At 40.0% G+C, this 13196-nt stretch overlaps 1 protein-coding gene across 1 annotated transcript; it reads left to right on the top strand.

Annotated features, from left to right (window-relative positions):
* Positions 1 to 8186: 8186 nt before the first annotated feature.
* On the top strand, positions 8187 to 12005 carry sox18 (SRY-box transcription factor 18). The gene is made up of 2 exons (XM_082144488.1): positions 8187 to 8862; positions 10148 to 12005. Exons 1-2 carry the CDS (start codon positions 8469 to 8471, stop codon positions 11083 to 11085), a joined length of 1332 nt encoding a protein of 443 aa, XP_082000614.1. The 5' UTR covers positions 8187 to 8468; the 3' UTR covers positions 11086 to 12005.
* The last annotated feature ends 1191 nt before the right edge of the window (positions 12006 to 13196 follow it).

The following is a 13196-nucleotide window of genomic DNA, read 5'->3' on the forward strand; positions in this document are numbered from 1 at the left end:
ATCTGCACACCAGCTCGTCTTATGGAATTAAACAAGCCTCCCTCGTTTTTTTGCCCTCCCGAGCATATAGATGGAAAAGAGAGATTGGTTACGGAAATATACAAGAGTCTGAGTTTAAGAGTTTACAGAATGAAATGAGAAATGAAAGACAGAAAAACACAGCAGACAAAACAGTCCCAGATCTATTTGTTGTGTAGCGCAGGAATACGTGAAACTTTGCAAGATTCCTCCCAAAGCCGTGTCTTATCGTGAGGCTGCATCATAAATCGTGCCACCCTCTGCTTATATCAGAAAATCAATGTATTGTTCGTATTTCAGCCATAACTAGCAGACTGAGATAAAACACTAAAAAATATCAAGAGAATTAACCTTCCAGGGTTGAGCGCCAGTTCATTAAACGCTTGAACTCAGTTTTACTGTGGCCTATAGTTGCCAGACTTGTTTTAATAGTAATAGTAATAATTGCTTTGAAATAATGATTGATAGGTTTAATGTTGAAGTGTCATGTGAGGCGAACAGCTGTCAAGTGTTTAAAGGTGTGGTTCACATTCTTAGTGTATATATAACAGTATTATGATACTAATTGCGAGTTTGTGGTTAACAAGATGTGGTTAACATAAAAACCCTCAAACCTCTGATTTCAAGACAAGGCGGAATGTGTGAAATAGCGGCATATCACAAGGACTTATCTATAGAGTCAATTTAAATAGCCAAAAAATCTCTGTAAAAAAATGTTTTGACAGGAAACCTCAACAAACTCCAATGAGAAATATTATTTGACATAAAGGAATAGCATTATGTTACACCTACAAAAGTATTTTTTTAATATCATTGTGATATTTGTAGAATGTTCACAAAATATAGAATATGCTTATAAATATTATTGCCAGCTATATCACTATAACAAAAACTGGTAGGATCACAGTTTATTAAGATAAAAGTCACATTGGCCTTATCAATCAAGTGATTTCATTAAATTTTAATTCCTGTTAGATGAATTAAACGAACTCTGGTGCGGTTTGAATGAAATATGAATGCAACACGGACCACAGACGTGTAAACGAACCAAAAACAGGACATGTTGTCACAAGATGGGACCCTAAAAATGACAGACTGCTCAAGCATACCTGTTTTTTCTTGTCATGGTTGCGATGTGTCCCATCACAGTTCGGTACAGGCATCAGAACCGCGTCTCCTCGCAGCAGATCTTTGTTTGTGTGTGTGACGGAGGGATTTCTGCTGCTGTTTTGACTCCTTTACACATCTTAAAAGCTCTTCAGAGTTCCCAGCTGGTCAAAATATCATCATATGTAGGCTAAGCACAAACAACGAGCGCATTTAGACAAGCACAACATTGTTAGTTCCGTTTCTATATATGTGTCATAAATGCCCACCAATCAGGTTGTGAACATATCCCTATGATTGAGGTTCGGTATCTTTAAGGCCCGTACACACCGGGACGAATTTCGCGCGCGATATTCGCCGACGTTTAACGCCTCTTGACTAAACAAAGGGCGCCAATGTGAGTGTGCACACCGACGCGAAAAACGCCACGTGTAAAAGCGTAATTTTTTTTTAAACGCCTCGGGTTCGTTTTTTGGTTTGACGCGCCGCGTCAAAAACTATCCGACCAATGAGATTGTCGCTTTTGCTCACGTGTCTGGAGCTTCTGAAGTTACAGTAAAACACAACTTGGGGGTGCTCAAACACAAAACGGTCTTGCCGAGCACACATACGTAACAGCGAAGAAGATATACGCCAAGTAGCATCTACACTGCCCATTGACAGACACTGCCGGGAAGAAATGACGAGGAAGATGCAAGGCAAGATGAATGTAGAGCTGCTGGTCTCGTTGGTGTCGGAATAAAGAACTATATGACAAACGCGACAGCGACTACAAAAATCTTGTTAAAAGAGAACTGTTATGGAGTGGTATTGCAGAGTATAGACTGTTATGGAGTGGTATTGTATTTCTGTTTTACATTAAGCGCCATCTAATGTCAGGGAATGAATTTGCATGTTCACTCGGCTCATCGTCAGCGAAAATCGCTTGGGTGTGAACACAAAAAACGCGTTGAAAAACGCTGGCGAATAACGCGCGCCGATATTCGTCCCGGTGTGTACGGGCCTTAAGGTTCGATGTTAAAAGTGCCAATGTGAACGCCACTATTTTTTACAAGTGTGAACACAACCATAGACTCATTTAGCACAACACAGGTTTAAGTTTTCCTATATTGTGTTTCCCTTTGGCGTTCTTTCGGCCTGATGGTAGCTGTAGACTAAATTCCTCACCCTTATAACGGCTCTTATAGTTTGTCATTTAGCCCGGTTTGAACCCACACTTCAGAGTTTCTAATCACACTCACACATGATCTATGGTTTTGCCTCCCAAAGCCGTTTTCATCCTCTCTGTCTCTGTGACACAGCCACAGCGCTGAATACACTGCACTTCCGTCTCCCCGTTCCCGCACCGCAACTGCACTGTCAGCGAGTGGATATTCTTAGACATAAACCCGGGCGCTAATCAGCCTCGCTAGCCTAGCATTGTTTATCTGTGTGAGATGACTTTGATTCCTCATTCTGTTCCTTTAGAAAAAAAAAGATTTATTTAAATAAATAGCTCTGACTTCCTTTGTCTCAAGCCAAGTCACTATCATAACATGACCGGTCAGAGGGCCAGAGGAAGGTAACAGGGAGATGGAGCGCGGCTGCAGGCTGCAGATAGAAGAGGTGTACCCTGGGAAAGTGACCTACGCTCCACCACACCTCAAAACTCTGTATGACACTCATATATGATTATTAAACATAAGGGAAAGAGAGAGAGAGACTGACAAGGCTTAATTTAGTCACTTCCTAACCGAGGGCTCCAGCAGTTTTGTCCTCAGATTATTCAGATGGGATCATCAGACAGGAATGTGGAAGACAGACTGTGAGAGAGAGAGAGAAACGTGATGTGATGTCTGTCTGTAGCAACATTAAAAATAGTTCAACTTTGGAAATAAAATTGACGTTCTTAAAGACCCCATTCAATCCAAATGTGGTGGCTTTTTAATTAGTGTTTATTGAGGCCATCTGCACTTGTGACTTGAATATTCCCAAAAGCTGAAAAAAGTCACTTTTGTGGGAATTAAAAAGTATTTATCTTCAACAAAAACGGTGCAAAAATATGGATGACTCATACTGCACAACACAGATTTTTGTCCAATCAGATGCTCTATAGAATAAGAATGCCCCGCCCCTAAAGCCACCTGCAACAGACTAGCAAAAATAAAATCATGTACCTGATTTTTTAGGTCTGTGAGATTTTTTTTTAAGATTTTGAAGTCTCTTATGCTCACCAAGGCTGTATTTTATTTGATCAAAAATACAGTAATATTGTGAAATATTATTATTATATAAAAATAAAACATATATATATAGAGAGAGCGAGAGAGAGAGCGAGAGCGAGAGAGATTTATATTATATTCTGTATTTCAGTATATGTTAAACTGTAATTTATTCCTGTGAGGGCACATCTGAATTTTCAGCATTATTACTCCAGTCTTCAGTGTCACATGATCCTTCAGAAATAATTCTAATATGATGATTTGATGCTCAAGATAAAATTCTTATTATTATCAATGTTAAAAACAGTTGCGCTGCTTCATATTTTTTTTTGAAAACCGTTACACTTTTTTTAAGGATTCTTTGATTAAAGACAAAGTCCAAAATAATTTATTTGTATGTCGGATTACAGAAGTAAAATGGATTGTGAAGGCTTATTCATGCTGGCTTAAAAAGAAGCCTTTTTGTTTTTTGTTCTCAATCTTCCAGTAATGATAGTACACAGTCTAGATTTGCAAGACGTAAATATAACAAACTATAAACCAGTTTTCATCAATATTATAGTGCTAAATGTCAGCTAAATTAATAAATGTAAGTGGCTGGAGCAAACGTTAATGAAAATCTGCATGTGTGTGGATGTGTTATTGTATGGATATCAATTGTTTCAGTGTGTGTGTGAGAATATTGTTCACATGGGGATTCCCAAACAGAGCTGCTTCCATCCAGCAGCACTAACTTCCCTTCATCAAGCGGTTGAAAATAGTGCATGAATATTTCATAAAACCTTTGCCACCACACACACACACACACACACAAACCCTCATAAATACACTCATTTGGACCTACTTCAACGTATTCATCATTAATCAAAGCACACACTCATTAACAGAGTGTGTGTGTGTGTGTGTGTGTGTGTGTGTGTGTGTGTGTGTGTGTGTGTGTGTGTGTGTGGTATTGTGTCTGTGTTTGTCCTCCCCCTGTACAGTAAATAGAGAAATAAAAGATGAGAGAGTGTTGTGAAGTTCTCCTCCTCTAGCCGCTCAGTCTGGAGTCTTGGCCAAATTTCCGCTGTGGTGTAGGTGTGGTGCCCGTCTCTCTCGTTCTTTCACATAGACACAGAGACAGCGGCAGACAGCGCTGATGTGGGAGTGCCGTCGCTCTCGGCGGGCAGGAGTCCAGCGTTCTGCCACGCCAAACTGGGCACCTCCAGAAGAGGACCCCAGGGGTCGGGCGGGTCAAAGGTCAGCTGTCCTTTCTTTTCCCCAGCATTCCCTCTCTTTCTCTCCCGCGGTATCTCTCGATCTTATCAGGTCCCGTCACGACGGCCCGCAGGAACATCCCTGACTTCCTGTTTCTGGAGGTGGTGGGGCGGCAGGAGGTGGACTGGAGGAATGGTGGGACGGCCGCACACACATTTACTGTGAGAATGTCCAGGGGGGAATGGCGGAGCAGACAGCCAGGCGAAGACCACTGTCACGTAGCCAACTTTCACCATCTAAGAAAGGGAGAGACCTTCCCGTCCACACGGCCCACACAACATTTGCCGGTAAAGCACTGACGCAGCAGAAGCATGAATGTGTCAGTGTGTATTTATTTGCATTTAAGTTCTATCACAAACATGCAATGCCAGATCTAATGGGCAGTTTGTCTTTTAAAGCTGTTAAACCTTTTTTTTTCTTTTCTTTTTTGCAGGTTTTCCAGCTGCCTTTTTAGTGAGTTAACATACCAAAGAAATATAACACAATAGGCAGTGTGATACAGTTGATTTTAACAAGACCAAATGGTGTTTTAAGCACAACACTAAGAAATTCCCCTTAACCATGGTAAAATTACAAAAAAATTATAAAAAATCATAATAAATATGTTTTTTTCTGGCAAGTAATTCGATTTTTTTTTTTTAATAAAGTGTATTTGAAAAAAAAATATATATATATCATGTTTCAGACTTTTCCATTTTTTTCACAACTATTTAGCACATTTTCTTCGCAAACCTTTATTGCAACAGATGTTGTGCCAGATCTTTTATTCTGTGTTGTGAAACAGTATATGAAAATAATAATCATTATGGAGCTCCTAAAGGGACACTTTTCATATGAGATTTGAGAAAAAATGTACATTTCAATGCTTTTGCATTCTTTCACAAAATAATTGAAATATTTTTTTCACCTCTCATCTCATATTTTTTTCCATCACCATGTCTCTTTAGTAATTCTGTAATTCTGTCCATTGCTTGTCAACAAAATCGAGGTAAAAAAAGGGGGGGGAAAGAAACGTATCCATGCATGATTCATTCAGAGTAAGATCAATAACATGCATTTTGAAAATAGATAGTGTGAATTTTCAATTCATGCCAGTTTTAAAATTTCTTAAATGAAATGTACCCAATGCTTGAATTTTCTATTTCTGAACTTCGATTTTCATAAGTATAATTCAAAATGATATGATCATTTTTAATTTGTTATATTCATTATAAACTTATAAACAAGTGCAGAGAGAGATACATTTGTTCCTCTATTCACTTCCCATTAACCATCTTTTTATATTATATCAAATACATTAGGCAGATCAGACAAATCCAATTATTCTCAAAAATAATTCTCATAAATCTAATGCCAAAACTGTCCATTACTGTCAGGTAACCTAAAAAGTGTGTTTCACATTATAACATTTAAATTAATAAAATGTTTTTGTTCGATATATTATTTAAAATGACTTAAGTGGCCGTTCACACAGAACATGTTTTTGCATTCCACTTTGCAGCTTTTCCATTGTTTTTCTATGTAAACATGCGCTAGACGGTCGCGTTTGAGCTTTTGCGCTAAAAACCTGCAGCTCAACTTAAAGAAAATCCTACTTTAAAAAAATATGTAGACCATAGCATTTGTTTTTTCATTCCTTTGCTCCGCATCTCATGTTTTTAAACACAGAATCATGTTCTCTGTGAATGGCCCCTTACTTCACCTGACTGCATTAATGCACACCGATGACAGTCATTTTAGGCTTAGATCAAGTAGAAAAAACTTCTAAAGGTAACTGCACATTAGCAGCTGCACATTTCCCTTTTTACACCCATCACCCTCTGTGCATAATAGCTCTCTCATCTTCCCAAAGGCAAATGCCAGGGCCATTATATTTCAGAAAATGATGACAAGTCCTCATAGATAAAACAATAAAAAAGCCTCTTGTGGCCTTTTGTGGCCTGTTCCTGAGCTGCCTACTGTACTAATGGAGCTGAATCCACTTCTCATACACATAAAACTCCATTTTCCTCTCAGTGCGATTCTGTGCGGCCTGAACTCTCATGCCTCACCTTGCATTTATTCATAGAGTCGAGAATATTGATGAAGTGCTCAATGGGGGGAGAAATTGGCTGAATGCAGCCGTCTAAGACTGGATGAATTGCATAGGTGTGGAGACAAGAAACCAAAGGACTAATTTGTGGTTTTCACATGGACGTTTGAGAACGTTTAAATGTGGTTACTTCACATTCTTATAAGATAAATCAAAAGCAATCTTTACATTTTTTACACATGCTCTTGTGTAACGTAGTTTTAAACACATGCACATCGTTTTTCACCATCGGTTTGTGTTTGGAACTATGTGTAACGTTAAGAGTGAAGGTCTTTAACTTTCACATCCTCTTGAGTTAGATGAGGTTAAGTGATTGTGTTCAACTGTTGTTGACCGTGACCCTTCTCAAAGAAGAGAGGCAGGCCAACATCCCATCTCATTAAGAGGTCGGCCTTCCCGACACAACTAACTTTCAGTGTTTCTTCTATTTTTATAATATCAGGAGTGATGGAGATTGGTCGTCACATCATTGGCAAACATAACTATTTTTATATTCTCTTTCTAATCTAAGTTAATGAAGCTCATTGTGAAGTGTGAAGTTCATTGTAATCGCAGCTGTTTAATGCCTGCATTTTTTCACTAACAGCTGTGCAATAAAGGCCACAGTCACCCAGAGCACAGCAGTGATTTCAGCTCATTAGACTATAACAATAATGTTTAGATGAGCAATAAAAAAATACTTACATGTTTGCATACAAATCCAGACAGGGAGTAACAGTTCCCTGTTCCTCAGTTCCTCAGTATATATTTTTTAAATCATACATGTATATATATAAACACTGCTGTTACACTGCTCATATAAATAAGCTACACTGTAAGAAAATGTTGTAGCTCATTATAAAATATATGCTTCTTAACTATCTGGTTTTACTTAATGTGACTTTACATAATGTGACTAAATTAACTGGACTATATTGGGTTACACCAAATGTAAGTAGTTTTTAAGGGTCACATATGGAAGAACAAATTTTTCTAGGGTAAAAACTATTTTTAAATAAATTATGGGTTGACCACAAATATTTAGCTGTGAAAACTGTCTATAAATCATTTTAAGTATAGTTATTTCATGCTACCAAGAAACCAGAGATCAGGCTTTGCTTTATATTCAGGGCAAAGGTTGAATGCATCCAAAATGCTAACTAATTCAACATTAGTATGTGTGCGTGTGTTTGTGTGTTGGGTTTACTTTGTGTTAACTGGCATATCTTTACATTCACGCTCATTGTTACAAGTTGTTAACACTCAAGTGCACAGCTTTCTTTGCGGTCCCAGCCTCCCCAGTACAAACAAGGTTTGTGTGTGTGCGCAAGTGTGTTATGATTTAGTGTATGTGCCCTATATGAGTGTGTGTACAGCAGGCCTAAAACAATGGCCCTCTCAGATTACATCTCTCTGTCTGTGGAGGCTGTAAAGGGGGGCAGGAGAACTCCCACCGGCTAACCCTCCCGCCTCTTCTGTCCGGGCCAAAGCTCTGATTGGCTCAGGCCAAGTATATATTTACAGCATGGGTTCACCAAAACTCACTACAACTTTCAAACTCAGCACAAGAACTATATACCGTCTGGAAGGCAGGAGTAACAAAACACTAACATCTGTGGGGATTTTATACTTCTGAAACATCCAAAACAAAGCCTTTTCTAACTTTTCCTTTTTTTCTCGCTTGTTTTACGATTCGTTTCATTTGTGTTAGTGGTCAGTCTGTATTTAAAGTAACTTAAAGAAGCATAAAGGCGTCCTGGTGTTTCTTCCATCCAAAGACAACAGCTTGCTTTAACCGTGGTGGTCTTGCTGGAATGAATATATCTGAGTCTAGTTGCTGTCAAGAGGCCAGTTCTCAGCCCAGCCAGGTTGTGGAGCGCGGGACATGGGGTGCCTCCTCCAGCACTCCGGGCCCTGACCGGGGACATGGTTTTGACCGCAGCCGGACCACAGAGCTGGCGCCGGTGCCCGGCTCTGGAACGCGGACGGGGTCCCGGATCGGAGGGTCCGCAGCAGAGGCCAGGACGGGAAGCCCGGACTCAACCCGCCCTGGAGCTCTGACCTTGGGCTCCGGTGAGGGGAAATCAGGGGGGGAGTCGAGGATCAGGAGGCCGATGAATGCCTTCATGGTGTGGGCAAAAGATGAGCGCAAACGTCTGGCCGTCCAGAACCCGGACCTGCATAACGCCGTGCTCAGTAAGATGCTGGGTAAGACATTCGCTGTGCATCATGGGGGTTATGCTGGGGTCATACTTGTACTTCGGCAGGGTGCAATGTCACAGACGGAGCATATTTGAAAAGGGGTGTTTCAAAGTCAGGTTAAGAGTTGAAAAAAAATTAATTGTCTGAGTTGCCTAATTATTACAAATAACAAGTAATAAAATAAAATATTAAAATATATAAATTGATATAAAATAAATACTTTATTTTAAGGTGTCCATGTTATGTTGTAATTATACATTTAATTACTGAGTAATATTAAATAATAACATGTATTTACTTTAGGGTTAGGGTTTGTTTTAGGGTTAGTTGCATGTAATTATGCATAATCTACTGTTATTACTACAGTAAGTATATGTAACATATGTAATACAGTGTTACCTGTTAGGTTAACATGAGGTTAATAGATTAATCATTTTTGGTCTTGGTCTTAAAATACTTTAAATTGCACAGAGTCAAGTAAACATGACCACATAATCACTTAAATCTTTAGAAAAGGTCCATAAAAAGAGGGTCATAGTGAATATTTTAATTTAAACATGATCATTTATTGTTAAAATTGTACTCGTGTTGCACAAAATCACGTCCCGATTTGCATCCTGATACTTCTACAATCAAGCTGTTTAATCTAACTACAAGCTAAATGTTATAATCATGCAACGTACTTGCATTCAGTTTATTACTATAAAACTGAACTGAGTATGCAGCTCAGATTATAGATGAGAAAACAAGCCTTGGGCACACATGAAGAAGTCATTTAAAACGTTTGGGAATCTTGCACAATATTTGTATTTGGCTGTTTCTCTGGGAGACATTTTGATGTCCTTATTTTTTGAAATATAACAGGGCTGCGGCAGACACACAAGCTGCCGATTGTCTGCAACCATTGACCCATTAATAATTCAAATACTACAACCCGACCCTGTGTGCCCAGCACCAGTTACATGTAATGATTCGCTCATGTCACACACGCTTGTCAGCTTGTGTTACGTACGTCTATTTTCGCCAAAAACAAACGCTGCTGCAAATGTTATCATCGTGACAGCTCTTTTAAAAAGTTGTGCATGATTATATTTGTATATTGATTCCGGAGAGCTCAATGAAATACTTTTTATAAATAACCAAATTAATCTGACTCAATAACCTGGGACTTGTTTGTTTCTGTATTTAATTAGAACAATTTAGATAATATTGTACTGTTGAAAATCATATTTATAAACCACTAAATCAAAAAGTAGCATGACTCCTGAAGCATTAACACTGATGTTTTTAGGTCAGTCCTGGAAGGCTCTGAGCACACTAGACAAGCGCCCGTTTGTGGAGGAAGCTGAACGGCTCCGCTTGCAACACCTCCAGGATCACCCCAACTACAAATACCGTCCTCGTCGCAAGAAACAGCCCAAGAAGATGAAACGAGTGGAACCGGGTCTGCTCCTCCAAGGCCTGGCCCACGGAGGTCCGGGACCCGGAGACGCCTACTCGCCGCACCGCCATGCCCATCATCTGCTGCCCCCTCTGGGACACTTCCGAGACCTCCACCACTCTGGAGCTCCAGAGCTGGAGAGTTTCGGCCTGCCGACGCCAGAGATGTCCCCTCTAGACGTGTTGGAGGAGGGAGGTGGAGATTCTGTGTTTTTCCCCCCTCACATGCAGGAAGATGTAGGTCTGACTTCATGGATAAACTACCACCAGCATCCAAACCATCAGACTGGCCACCACCCTCACCACAACTCCCATAACCTCCAGCATTCCCACCCACACCTCAACCAGAAGTCTCCGCTGGCCTGCCTCCCACTGCAGGAGAAATGCCTGGTGGTCGAGTCCACGAACCCTAACAGTCTCTACCCCAACATGAGCCTCCCAGAATCCTCCAAGGCTCCACACACTCCCACACCTACAGGCTATTACGGTCAGATATACGGGAGCAGTCAGCCCCAACCCGCCTTCACCTCTCATTTGGGCCAGCTGTCTCCTCCGCCCGAGACCTCGGCTGTGGCTCAGGTCGCTCCGCCCTCTCTGGACGCTGTGGACCAGCTGGGACCCTCGGCTGAATTCTGGGGCGAAGTGGACAGGATTGAGTTTGACCAATACCTGAGCGCGAGCAGGACTCGATTGAGCAGGAACGCCCCTTGCGAGGAGAGCAGTGCTTTGATATCAGCCCTGTCCGACGCCAGCAGCGCCGTCTACTACAGCGCATGCATTACGGGATAAAACTGCGAACTCCACGCAGACCTGAAGTCTGGTGCACATACGAGTCTCAGATCTTTTGAATTATTCGAGTTACCTTCTTCAGGGAATCATCTTGCCCCGTTTCACGAATCACTGGAGGTTACTGAACTCTATACATGTCAAGGATGGTTCTCACAATATAGACTTCACTAAATTGCATTTCACAGTATGACTAGTCATTTCTGGTCTTGATAACCTGTACTTTCTGAGACTGTGGTCGAATTTAACCGATAATTTTGCTGACTCCATCCAGCTACTGTATGCTTACGGTCTCAAATGAGGGTACTGGGACGTGGAAGTCAAGAATGTGAATATTTTTTGCTATATATACATATGTCTTTCTATTTGCTCTTTATATTATTTCTATTTTTATAGACATTTTATATAAGGTTGAATGAAAATACGTTTTGCACTGGGTATGTGAAAACCACTCAAGACTCTTTTATACTGCACTTAATATCTTTCAAATACACTTTTCCATGACATCTGAAGTATTTCCATCTATTGGCGACTAATTTATCGTGCATTCTTCCCTTTTTTGTGGCTGAATATGTTTGAATTGGGACATATGGACATGAAATTTTGTAATCCTCTTAGCACTTGAGGAACATGCTGAGTTGGTAATAACTCTCCCCCTTTTGGTAATAATTATCTTCAAATAAAAAGAGTTTGCAATAAAAAATGTCTCAGAGCTATTAAATCAAAGCAATTAAATTGAAAACACACAATTGTATATAGTATTTAACTAACACACTTTCCCACACTACAGAGTGCATGTGCTTTTCTAGACAGTTTTTTCTTCTTAAAAAACGTTTTTAATTACAGAAATTGTATTACACATCAAAATGTATCAATGCATTTTTTTATTTTTTTTTGCTAAATAAAGTTGTCACTAAATGTTGGGTGCTTGTCAAAATCATTACACATGCATTAGGTGCATATTTTCTTGATTTATGTAAAATGGTGATGTGGCTGCAATTGTTGTTGCCTTTTGAGAGAAACAGAGAGCGAGAGCATGAAGGGCCGCAATGTTTAAGTTGTAATCCAGTCTCGTCTCTCTGATTCCCTCCTCCAAGATTTTTGATCAGCCACAAAATGAGTTTGGCTCTTTAAGCTATTTTTTCCCCTAAAACCACGGACAAAAAGAAAACATTTTCGAATGAGGAGAATAAAACTGAAACTGTCTTCTCTTATGTCTTCATACAAAAAAAGGCAGCTCTGAGATTAATGAAATGCTCCCTCATGTTGATTCATTCAATTCTTGAGAACAAAAAGATTGATATAAGAGTGTTTTTCAAGAGGGAATTTACTCTTTCCAAAGCATTTACATTTCAGTCAGGATTCCTAGTGTGTGTGTGTGTGTGTGTGTTCTTTACATCAAATGATACATTTCATGTGTTCTTTTCCCCCATATCATGCTGACTATATTCGGATGTCTGTTGAATGACACACCACAGATTCTCTTGCCAAGACGTTAAGTGGTCTCAGTTAGGTCCAGGTCAGCTGTCGTGCGGTAAAGTTTCATCCCGCCAATTAATTAGCCATAAAATTAGCAGGAATGTCAAAACAGAGGAAGATCCTGGGGAAACTGGGGATGTAGGGATAGCAGGAATCTGTGTGTTGGAGAATATCTCCCTGCTTGTGCAGCAGGGGGAAGGATGTTAAAGGGAAGAGGAGCTTTTTTTCACCCCTGACCGGCTCCCTAAATGGAAAGAACAACACTGACCGATCATGCAGGTCCAGTAATTCTGAAGTCCGATGTGCAGGTCAGCAAAACGACGTGTATTTTGAGCTGCGCTCTATTTCGTGTGTGACAGCAGACCAAAAAAATGCTACTCTTGTGGTCGTCAATGGAATTGCGCCTTATCTTTCACAGTTTATGGGTTATTGGCCATCTGTGGCTTTGTGAAGGCAATGCCCCCCTGGTGAATTTTTATTTATTTATTTATTTAAAAACAATTCACATTAAACTGATTGTTAAGCTTTTGACTTTTTTGAAAGGATAAATAAGCAAAACTCAACTCTGCAGGCTTCAGCAATCTCAAGTTTAAAACAATGTTTCAACTTAAGCTAACAGACCTCTTAAGTCTTTG

This window comes from Leuciscus leuciscus (assembly GCF_965113295.1).
Source record: "Leuciscus leuciscus genome assembly, chromosome: 18".
Classification (NCBI taxonomy): Eukaryota; Metazoa; Chordata; class Actinopteri; order Cypriniformes; family Leuciscidae; genus Leuciscus; species Leuciscus leuciscus.